The 12,139-nt window shown below is 44.9% G+C and overlaps 1 protein-coding gene across 1 annotated transcript in view; it reads right to left on the bottom strand.

Moving 5' to 3' along the window:
• The window catches only part of RXFP2 (relaxin family peptide receptor 2), a 54,783-nt gene that overhangs the window by 9,876 nt on the left and 32,768 nt on the right, over window positions 1–12,139 (bottom strand). The window contains exons 9-14 of the mRNA XM_047756359.1: window positions 11,005–11,076; window positions 7,772–7,843; window positions 6,292–6,363; window positions 3,609–3,680; window positions 3,431–3,502; window positions 1,192–1,263 (exon numbers count right to left, since the gene is read on the bottom strand). Coding sequence (XP_047612315.1) covers window positions 1,192–1,263; window positions 3,431–3,502; window positions 3,609–3,680; window positions 6,292–6,363; window positions 7,772–7,843; window positions 11,005–11,076 — 432 coding nt within the window. The remainder of the gene's footprint in view (window positions 1–1,191; window positions 1,264–3,430; window positions 3,503–3,608; window positions 3,681–6,291; window positions 6,364–7,771; window positions 7,844–11,004; window positions 11,077–12,139) is intronic.

The raw sequence follows: 12,139 nt of genomic DNA, 5'->3' as shown, positions 1-12,139 counted from the left end.
CGATGCATGATTTCGTGCTGGGTGTGTCTGCAGAAACTGAAGGCTAAACCTCCCCCAAGTAGCCTACAGGGGTCCAACCTCTCCTCCCACGGTGACCAGGGTGCAGGCTGGCAGGCGGAAGGGGTGGGGCTTTGCGGTGGAGGTGTTTCCATAACACCTTCCAGAAGGAAGATGAAGGAAGAATCCCCAGGCCACTCAGCAGGGGAGTGACTACTTCATTGTTCTGTTAATTTTTTTTTTTGGGGGGGGGGGAGGGGGTCCTTCTCGGCCTCAACTGGAGGTTCGTATTTAAAGCAGCAGCTTCTCCATCGAGTTCTGAGTTCTATAAGGGTGGAACGTCTCTATTCTAAGGCGACCTCACATTCTGCTTGCAACAAGGAAAGGATAGGTTGCCTCATGAAATATTTACCTAGTGGTGCCACAGAAGGCAAAATTATGAAAACCACGTGGGTGTGCAGCGAATACTTGTCTTGGGGTGAAATCACACCTACTGCACAGACACAAACAAAACGTCCTCCCAAAGAAGGACCTCACACCAACCATTTCAGCCACTCGCTGCACCCAACTTGTAATCGTACAGCGAAGCCTCCCTAGTGTTGCGGATAACAATGGTTAATTTTCGAAATCATGAACACAGAGATTACACAGTCGATAAAGAAATGATCACGTCATAAACACATACATGCGCACAACTTACACAGTGCACTTTAGCCAAATAGATTAACGTGACTTATCAAAAACTACTAGAAAGATGAATTACCTCCATTTTGCAGTGCACTTAGTAACAAACAACACCTGGAATTTATATAGCACCTTTCTTCCTAAGGGCTCAAATCTTAGAGCAGCCGACTGCTCACTCATGTGAGGTGAATTAATGTGTCCAGGTCTCCTGAGTACCATTAGCCAGGGACTTCATCTTGTGTAATATGTGGCATTCTGGTACCCTGATCTCTTAGTGGGCCTCAATTGGATAAACAGCGTGTTTCCAGAGAGAAGTGTCATTCCTGTCGGCACATCATAATATTGAACTCTATTTGAACAGGGACCAAAGGTGACAAAATTAAAAAGTTCTCAATAACACGACTTTTCTTGCATATAAACACATTGCAGCGATACATGAGACAGTTTATACACTAAAACATCTGCAACATTTCACCGTACGTTTGTCTCCGTTCGTTCATACATACATACATGTGAGAGAGATTCTTCATGGGCTGAAACATCCGTGTGCTTATACTGGCAATCTCTATCCTTTCCAGGTCTCTGGAAAATATGCACGACAGGTTTCATGCTTTTAGGGTGGAACGTCTGCATCATTGCTGTCGTTGTCACATCCTAAAAACCATGCTTCAAAATCTTAGGTTTATCGATGTAAATTAGGATGAAAAGTGGACCATAAACTGTCTTAGACAACTGCCATTCCTTGCTACACCTCCTGTCACTCAGTGCTGGCTTTGTCACTTCACAGGCAGAACTACTGTCTAATAAACCACATTCCTTCATTTCTCTGACTCGAAAGTGGCAGGGGTGATCTGTGTGATTATGAACCTGGCTCTGGAGTTTGATTTTATAAACCACACAATGTGGGTGAGGGGGTTTCAGACAGGAGCTGGAAACATCACTGAAACGAGTTTCGTGAGACCCTGGATTCGAACACCGTCATTCCTTCCCAGCCGGCCGCGGTGTCTTCGGGGTAGAACACCGTGGAAGCAACAAGAGGAGCGCTGGCTCAGCACAGCCGTTTCCTAAAACAGCAGTGGGAGCACAGCTCCTTTACTTCAGCCAGCCCCATAAAATGTCCTCAGAAGGCTCCAGTGATAACCCCTAACACTCCTCATTTATCCAGAATCGTCTTCAAATATGGATTCTTTCAAGACTCTTAAGGATGCTTGAATTCAGGGAGTCTGGCACATTCCCAGGAAACATCAATGGGAAAAGGACAATCGAAAAAGACAGAAGCCTTTGGCTTTTTGTAAAGACTTATTTTGAAAGATGTTTGAGGCTCACTCAGTTCCTTTTGGGCAAATATAAATGAGAATCTCTTGACAAGGTTCTGAGTTTTCCTCCTTTCCGCTGAGTTCTTTATAGAGGAACTGCCTTGCTTTTGGGGGATCAGAAGTGAGATTTGGGGAGCAATTATACTCCTGAATCATCACGGGGGCCATCCTTGTCCCCTCTTCCGTCTTTCACTCTCTAGCTTCCTCCTGGATTTAACCACAGTTTTTGCATGATGTGGGTTATGTGATTATTTCATTTACAGCCTGTCATTTTCAAAAGAGCAGAGACTAGTGTACCTGAGTGCTCCAGACCTGGATATGATTAAGTTAGTGGGCCAATAATGTTTGTAAAATAAATCAATCTTTAGGAAAAAAAAAGAAGACAATAGAGACAGAAATGAAGAAAGACAAGTATGGAGTAATTGCTACTTTGACTTTTCAGAAAGGCATGATGTGTAACTTGCTACTTCGGCTTTTGGAATTCAATATGTGGTGAGTAAAGGGAAGATGGTTGGGTTTCCATCCCGAGATTTATCCCGACATGTAAGAACGATGTATTATTTATATATATTTTTTATATTCTAGCTTCTTGAGAGTAGGAACCAAGTCTTTTTCATTACTGAATGATCACGGATATCTACTGAGAGAGAATCTAAGTCTTGCATCAATTTCCAACATAGAACTATCTACCAAGAATAAAAAGTGCCATTAAAGGTTGGTCTTTGGAATTAAATGAAGAAAGGTTTTTGGCTGAAATCAGGTACGGTCGTAAGGTAAGGTATTCTACAGAAAAAAAAAAAAGAAAGAAAGAAAACAGAACAACAAACTTTGACCAATAATGGCTATGTATGGGAAAGGAACGGATGAGGTTCAAGGAGTAACAAAAAGAGTTCTTGGTACCATTCGAAATCTCGTATGTTCGAAATGTTAAAATACTAAACAACATCAATTGTCTGAATGTTTATACCTGCGGGATACTTTTTTCTTCACTGGTTGGAAAGTAAAAAGTGTGCTCTGCAGACTGACATCAGGCAGGCTGCGGTAGGAAGGGAGACGGAAAATGCAGGCAAGTCTCACATGATTTGTTTTTTAACCAACTGCTTAGAAACAAAACTACTGCAAATCTAATTCTTGGTGAAAATTCTAAGATGAGATTTTTCCACATGAATCCGATTTTCAGGAAGGAGCTATACCTAGCTTCCGACACAGAAATGGTCATCGCACCCACTGAACGGGAAACGGTAAAAGATGAGATTTGCTGGCATTCAGTACCGACTTGACCTAACGAGGATATGCTCCCCCTGTCTGAGGATGCCTGCTCACACGGGAAGCCCTCCTGGGGCTAAAATACCCATTTAAAAACAACTGTAGTTCTAAGTCAGGCACATCCATCCACTCAAATGATAATCAACATAGTGTTGCATTTCACTTACAGAGACTGAAGTTGTTTAAGACTTTCAAACTGGTTCTTGTGGAGATACAAGAGTGGATTGGACGACAGATTCCTTTTGCGCCATTAGAAGGGAGGAGGAAAGAAGCATCGCGATGTTATTATTTTGGAAGCTCAGATGTTGCCACTGAAATCCCATGAAGGCTGGAAGAAGAACTTACAGTTTTTGTAGAAGCTTCAGGTCTTTGAAAATGTGAGGTGGTAGCTCCATTATCAGATTGCTAGAGAGGTCCCTGTAGGCGACAGTGAAAACCCAAAGCAGTTACGGTGGGAGTCAATGACAGTCCTTCTTCCTCACAACTGTCGCCATCCCATTGACACAACAGAACATACGACCCACTTTGACCCAAGGGAACCAACGTGGTCACTTGTTACACAACAAACCCGTGTTGAGTCTGCCAAACGGATGTGTTTTCCAGCATGTTCAGACATGGGACATTTTGCTCGTCCAGTTCCCGTCTGGAATTTCCTCTCAACCCCTGTCCAACATGTTCCAAATCTGGCTTCAATGTCTACTGTGATTAACTGCCTCTGTTTTAGGTACTCCTTGTACCTTCAACCATTTGTTGCCTCTGTGATTCCTACTTGGTTGGTGTATATGAGTTCTTGTTTATCCAACTACATTGGAGGCTTTCTGAGGTCAAGACCTCTGTCTTCTCCTTACTTTGCATGCCAACTAAGACAGTACTGGCCACACAAATATCTGCCCAGATGATCCTGAATGGAGAAGTTCACATGTTTTTAGTCTATTTTTATAGGGTCCTATTTTTTAGAAGAAATTGAGAATTTAGGTCTAAACATAATAGTGGTCTCCAAATCCAGAAGGAATTATAGGAAAATGCTTCTCCAGATCGTGAAAAGGAGGTTTGTTAGGATAAGAAAGAATCAGAAATCTTTTAAGAGTTCAAAATATCCTTCTGAACCACAGAAGATGTGGAAAGTGAAACAGATGTGAAATTGCTAGGAGTCAATCAAAAGAGTTTATCTACCTTGGATGCTTTGGTGTTCCCCGCGGGTATGTGGGAGTCAGAAATCACCATGACTCGGTTCTTTCTCTAAAGAGGCTTACAACTGTCGTAAGCAACTAGACTATCCAATAAGGAAAGAATGAGACAAATGCCATTACAGACGTCCCTGCTAGCAGGCTGGGAGGTCTGCTCTGGTGCTCCAGATGCAAGGAGCGCAGTGGTTCATGGCGCAGACAGAAAGCTACGGTTGTGCACAGGTCAGAGAGAGGGTGACAGCAGAGCAAGAAGACAATGAGCTCGTGCATCTAGAGGACGTCCCACAAAGCGCTGCGCTGGAAAGTTAAGTACAGTCTTGTGTGGAAGGGGCCTGAGGGACCTCGCCTCGCTGCGCTTAGTCCTCTTCAGGAGGACTTTGTGGTCACGAAGGCACAGCGACATCTAACATTTTTGTAAACTCAAGAAACAGAAATGCCTTGTTCATGTTCATTCCACGGAGTTCTTAACTTCTTCCATCACACCGATCCTATCTGGATTGGATGGATCACTGGTGGTCTTTAAAAAAGCAAGCGTCTCGTAGCCGGGCTCTTTTTGGGGAGGAAGGGAGTGGCTTTGCTTAAGTGTAGGGTAAGGGGAGAAGCAGGGAACTTTTCAGAATGTGGACTCCAAGCCACTGTTTCCTTAAGTTTGTATAAAAATATACTCCTGTTTTTCCCAGGCAGCTGCTCCATTCCACCCCCTGCAACCCAAATCCATACCCATCCCCCAAGGACTGAGCAGGAGTATCCCTGTGAGGAAGAAGTGAGCTCTTCCCAGTGAGATGCCTTTAAATTTTTGCCATAAAACGATAATATTCTAGTTCTAATGCACTGCTTTGAACATTGTAGGTACTTAATAAATATATATTTTTTTCTTTTTGGCTGTGGCCAAAGCATGTAGAAGTTCCCAGGCCAGGGATCAAACCCACGTCATAGCAGCAGTCCACGCTGCTGCAAGGACAACCCCACATCCTTAACACTTTGCACCGCAAGAGAACTCCTATGATACTAATTGCTTTGATTAAATTATCTTAATTATTTCAAGTTGTTTTTCAAATTACTCTTATTGAGGTACTTTTCACAGCCCTTTCTGGATTTCAAAAGAAAATATAAAGAATGGGGGAGAAGATGATGAAGAAATTAACTTCCATGTTTAGACTTCAGATCAGGAAGAAGAGAGATCTACCCTAATGACCAGTATTTGTAATGGAACAGACAATTTTAGATTCTAATGATATACCATTATGTGGGCTGCAATGAATTAATAAGAGATAAATAATTTTCAAAAGGCTTAGATCTACAAAACATATATCTGAACTGAAAAATGTACATGAGCTCTCTGAATATTTTTCAATGAGCCGCATCCTCTTTCTAGACACTTGTCTTTGCTTCATTTGCTATAGAAGCCATCATTTCTTAAGGGATAATAAGCATCTTCATTCGTTTGTTCACTTAAAATTAGTTAATATTATTTCAGTCAGTTATTCATTCAGCAAGCATCTGAGAAGGAACTGTACTCCAGCCGTTAGACATAAAGATCCCTGAGTTTAAGCAGCGATGGAAAACTCATTTATTCCCAAACAACACACATATATGTGAACTCACCCAAAGAAAAGAGGCAGGGAAATTAGAGTAGGCTAGATCCCTATCAAGCCCACTGTCTGATTTTAATTTGCTCTTAGGATAATGTTGGTTTTCTTAATTGATTTTGAATATCCAATAGTCTACAGGATTTTGACTGCTACTAGTGGATCTCACTAGTCATTTTAGTCATTTAAATTCGTGTAAATTTGTAATCTCGAAGAAGCAATCATATTTTCCTAGTAGACAATGCTACTTACAGTTCTCCTAAATTTTTTAATGAAGAAAATGTCTTCTCTGGAACAATATCAATTTGATTTCTAGGCAGAAACCTGCAAGACATGGGGAGAGTCAGCACTGTTGGTCTGTGTCTGCTGAAAACCATCAGTCCTCACCGGGAGAAGCCATCGATCCGGGTGTAATTTAAGCAACCTGCTTAGAAGTCTCGGAGGGAGCTGAGCCCTGCGGTGGAACCCAGGCCGGAGTTTCTCACCGTGGACACACGCACGTGCGCCGCCAGGACACGCTGCTGGAACGGACGTGAGGTGCTGAGTGCGCTCTACAGAGCTGTTTGGATTTTGATTATTCTAGAAAGTGTTTCTTCCCCAGCACTCACACATGTGATGCAAATCTGGACCCTTACGTTAATACTTCTCAGAGAAGGCCTCGAGAGGACCTTTGTGTAAGGCACGTTCCAGAAGGAGCCAAGCTTGAACCAACCCCCTCTGGGCAACAAACAAGTTTGAATGTTGATGGAGGGACCATGGTTTTAGATCTCCTTTGTCTAGAGGTGGACTCCTCCGAGACAAACGGCAAAAAAGAGGGCTCGGCAGCTGACTGCCTCACAGGGGTGTGAACAAATGAGATAATGAGTGTGAAAGTGACTCAAAAGCTACAGAGGGCTGCAGAAGAGAAGGCAAGGAGGCCATTTGTTATCATTTTCCAGGGTTCCCTCTCATGACCCATGAGAAAAAGAAAGAACTCTTTGCATCTCCTCTGTGGGGTAGCCTTTCCTTTTTCTTTCTTTTTTTTTCATTCAGTGTATACTAGTTTCCAGTCTGACTGATAAATTTGCAACCTGGCAAATAGCCTTTTCTCTTACCAGTCTGTCAGGAAACAAGTGGTTAAACTACAATAAATGGATATATTGTGATTTTTCGTTTCCGACCACCTGTGGAATCAATGAACATTTCTAGGTACTTGGTAACTCCGATGAAAACAAAAGCTCATCCTTGGGGTTCGAAGCTTGCCTAGGGCAAATGCGCCCGTTGACCAATCCATGTGCCTTTCTGCCCCCATGAGACACATCGTCAGCAATCAGAATCTTTGGCCCATGCGACCACATGAGAGATTCTTCTCTTTAGCATAATTTTTTTTTTCTTTAAAGGGAGACATCAAGCGGTAAGCGTCACTGCAAGCACAACCAATCGTTGTACAGCCAGCCAGTTTCACATACATTATCTCATTTGCTTGCTGAGCGTGGGGTTAGGTACCAGTTCAGCTGAGAGAGGGCACAGAAATGACAACGGTCCTCAGAAAAGAAGGAGGCTTCAATGGTTGGCAGCTAAACCTAGGGCACAGCCTCAGCATCGAGATCCACAGGTCTATGGGTGCACTTTCTAGCACTGCAGTTTCAGACCAAGGCTGTATAGAGAACATACTTTAAAATTCCCTGTCCATGTTTTGATTTCCAAAGCTCTTGGCTTTCCCTTCATGTACTGAATCCCACTGTGTACTTACAGCACCGTGAGGGAACCGCACGACAGAAAGGTTGAATTCGTAAGGTGTTTTATACCATTGCCTTCCAAATCCCTACAAGGCATGGAGGAAAAACATTTTCAATGGTTTTGCACAAATCCTACGTCCAGAGGCACGTTTTGGTGATATCATAGTTCTGAACTTTTTTTTCGTTTCATTCCAATTTTAAGGCTTTTCTCCTAATTATTGCAGGGTCAGTATAATTGATATTCTGCTTCTTTTTCCCTCCCAGTCAGGGCTGGAGCTTTATAAAACTGAGGGAAAGGTCATCCCATCATCTAGGGAATGATTCCCTGTGCTGAATACCATAATTATCCTAATATTGCCACCGTAATCGTGGTTAACTCCCAATTAGTGGGATTTTACAGTGTCGGGTACTGTTTGCTCTGAGTGCGTAACACACGCTCTGGCACAGTTGGTATTACTACCCCCCATTAACATAAAAGGAATCCGAGGATCTTGGGAATTCACTTTTCTTCTGGTCACACAGCTACTGTGTGATAGAACTGACCTTCTAACCCACATTGGTCTGAACCTAGTGCCTCGACCCTTGGCCATGACGTCATAGATTGTTATATTCTCATTACCACCCCCAAGATGCCCGAGTCAGGATATGAATCCCAAGCTGAGTAATGGAAAGGGCCCGCTCTTTCTGCCTCCCTCAGTGATGCCCAGTGCAGTGTTGCTCTGAGGGTGCCCGGCACCAGGCCTCAGCATCGCCTGGATGCTGATTAAAATGCAGATTACAGAGTTCCCACTGCGGCTCAGCAGGTTAAGAACCTGAAGTCATGTCCATGAGGATGTCAGTTCAATCCCGGGCCTCGCTCAGTGGGTTAAGAAACTGGCATTGCCACAATCTGCAGAGTAGGTCGCAGATACGGCTCAGATTCAGCATCGCTGGGGCTGTGGCGTAGGCTGGCAGCTGCAGCTCTGATTTGACCCCTAGCCTGGAAACATCCACATGCTGCGAGCGCAGTCACAAAAAGAAAAAATAATAATAGTAAAATAAAATTCAGATCCCCAGGCTCCACTCCAGAGCTACTGAATCAGAAACTCTAGGGCTGAGGTCCAGCATCTGTCTTATGGCCTTGGGTGGTATGCACCCTGAGAATCGAGAAGCACAGGTGGAGAGCGTACGTTCTCCCAGGTGAACCTAAGACAGCAGCATCCCACACCCTCAGGGGACAACCTGGGAACACATGGCGGCTTCCAGCAGCGCCAAGGAACGAGAGGGCTGACTTCGCTGCCCAGTCTCCTAACTTCTTTCCCTGGTCAGCCTCCTACAGGCTTCCCTGTGCAAGACAAGCGCTCTTTTGCTGCCTCTGAACCTTTCTTATGCGCATGCTAAAATCGCCAATTCCTTTGTCATGGCCTTTAAAATCCTATTTTAAAGCCATCGTGGAGGACTTGTAAGAACTCTTTTTTTTTTCACTCTTAAAACACAGTGATTACAAATCATCAATACTGTACCCTCTTGGAAGTCCAAATATTGCTCAGCAGAGTGGCGAAAATGTTTTCACATCGCCTAAGTATAGCACTTTGGAATTACGAGCAACCGTCCTGCCCGACAGCAAGTGAGGCAGGAGAAGCATGACCAAGGCAGGCGCTTTCTGCCCTGGAAGTGGGGTGAGTTGGGTCTGACCTCTCAGCTCTCATCTGTGATCAGTCTTGCTAATGAGTACATCTCTGCCTTGGGTGCCTATGTTTTCCCTCGAGTTTGTGGGAGCCTAGAGTGAAAACGAGTCTCCCCAGAACCCAGCGCTTGGCTGCTGGCTCCTGGTCTCCTCCTGCTGCCGATGCCCATTTTGGGGACAGGGTGGGGGCAGGCGGGGGTCCTGATCTTCTCCTGTCAGCTTTACTCTTTCCTCTTGGTTTCCCACTGTGGGGTGAACTTGCTTAGTTTCTAAGTATTTTTCACCTTGATGAGTTTTCTTCTTGTGTTTTTCAGGTCATCATGCCCATTTTTAACACTTGGCACATTTACGTGAGACCTCAATTGCCTTAAAATGCCTTTTGATAACAGAAATTATCAAAAATTAACAGAAAATAATTTTTTTTTTCCTTTTTCAGCCACCCTCCCCCCCAGTGTATGGAAGTTCCCAAGCCAGGGATCAAATCTGAGCCGGGAGCTTCAACCTACGCCCCACAGCTGCAGCAATGCTGGATCCTTAGCCCACTGCATGGCTGGGGATGGAACCAGGGCCCCCAGAGACAAGCCAGATCTTTAACCCACTGCACCACAGTGGGAACTCTCACTTTTTCAAGTGGGTAAATAGACATAAGGTCACCTAATAGTGTTGTAACAAGTAATTCTGAGGCTGGTTCAGAAAGGACCAAAAGCCGAGGTACTAAAACGTTATCACATTGTGGGTACGGAGGCCCCTGATTTGACAACAAGGAGCGTTCCGGGCGAAGGTCGAATCCGCACTTTCTCCGGGCGGAAAGTCGCCGCCTGTGCCAACCCTGCCCGTCTCGGCGGTGGGAGGGCGGGGGTGGGGGTGAAGCCGGGCCGACACTTGAATGAACGGTTTGGCTGGGGCTGGTGAAGAGCTAACAAGCAGTGGAAATGGCCCAGCATGCTCACTTCACAGAGCTCCGCGGAGCAGGGTTACGCGACGATCCCTGGGCTAATCCTGGGCCTCAAATCACAGAATTTACCAAACGGCAGCGGACTGTCAGGGAAACCGCGGGGTCTGTGTTGACCGCGCCCTGCGGGGGCGGGGGGGGGGGGCGCAGCCGGAGGCGGGGAGGCGGGTGGAGGCTGCCCCGTGGGGCGGGAGCACGGACGCGCCACGGACCTGGCGGGTGTATCTGGGACGGCTTCCTGGAGGTGCCGCTCAGACGGATGTTTGGAGGCGTTACCCCAAAGGGTAAAGAAGCAAGACCTTTCAAGGTAAAGGAACAACACGTGCTCAGGGAACTGAGTGTAGGGACATTTCGTGCATCTGGAAGGAAGGCTGGTGAGGAGAAGGGGCCAGGAAAGAGATTGGGTGGAGGAAGCGGTAGAAGCAGAGGCATCTCTGGAGCTCGACGTGGGGTGGGGGGGTCAGTTTGAACTTTACGCTCAGCCCCCTGGGGATTTGCAAACGATGTTTAAGCCAGGAAGTAACAAGATCAGATTTCGACTTTAGAAAGAAAAGCACAGAGGAGCCTTTGGTGTCTGTGTGAATTAACTTCAGGGCGAATAACAGCTTAGCTGCCACGTGCATACTCACAGCCAGTTGAGGTGAGGCATGTTGGCACACATCTGCCTGGGAAGGGCTTCTAAGTAGTTATTTACCATAGACCTTCACACAAAGAAGAGATGCATTAGAAACAAAATGACAGGCCACTTTCAGGACAGTAGTCTTCCAATTTCCACAATTTGGAAACTTGCAGGCTAATAACCTCAGTACCTTCAGATGAAGCATATAAACATTGCGACCTCTTCAAAACGGTCCCTGATGTGTGTATGCCATGGGTAAGGGAGCAGACGTCAGAGAAACTATGAAAGCCTAAGTGCGATACACAACCTCGAGATGAATGGGAAGCCGTGTAATTGTATGAAATGAAGCAAACATATGCGTGGGGTCATAGTTTTGAGGTTCACGGTCATTTTCCTTGCCACCTTCCAATGTGCAATCATTTCCAGCCTCGTATATCCAAAGTTTCATCTGAAGGGAAATGTTCACCATTTACAATATTAAAAGGCCCCACTGGGAACTTTGGCAAATCTAAGAGGTGACAGTGGGGAAGAAAACGACTCATGAGGACGTGGAGATGCATGATTAATGTATGACACTGTGGTCCCTTTTCACAAATGGAAAAATAATGATGCTGTAGGATCTACGGCGAAGGAACAGAATCATCCCCTGCGGATAAATCATCCCAGTGTGTTAAGTGTATGAACAACCAGTGAAAGTGTAATTATGTGAAAAGCTTTGTGGACAGGACAAAGGTTTCGGAATTTTCAAGGACTCTTGCTGGGCCAAGGCACACTTTCCTTTGTTAAAAAAATGTGGTTGGAGGTGAACTCCTGGGAGCGCCTAACCGATGTAAATATAGTAAGGAGATAAAAATGAATACTATCTTTGGTCAACCACTGTAAATAAAAACATGCCTTAGGACTTAAGGGAATTAAAGGAGATCAAAAGGAAACGAAGTGGTAGGCTTAAAATAATACCACGAGCCACGGGGCCAGGAAGGAGCAGCAGTCATTGTGGCTTGAAATACAGGAACAGTTTTGACTGATAGAAATTGTAGGGGGCATTGATTTTTTTCAAGCTCTTTCTGTAAGCTTTTTTTTTTTTTTTTTAGATGCCATTGCCATTTATAGACAGACAGATGGATTGGAAGGTAGAGGAATACTTA

Source organism: Phacochoerus africanus, chromosome 13, assembly GCF_016906955.1.
Source record: "Phacochoerus africanus isolate WHEZ1 chromosome 13, ROS_Pafr_v1, whole genome shotgun sequence".
NCBI classification, from domain to species: Eukaryota; Metazoa; Chordata; class Mammalia; order Artiodactyla; family Suidae; genus Phacochoerus; species Phacochoerus africanus.
This window is presented reverse-complemented; position numbering and strand designations above follow the sequence as displayed.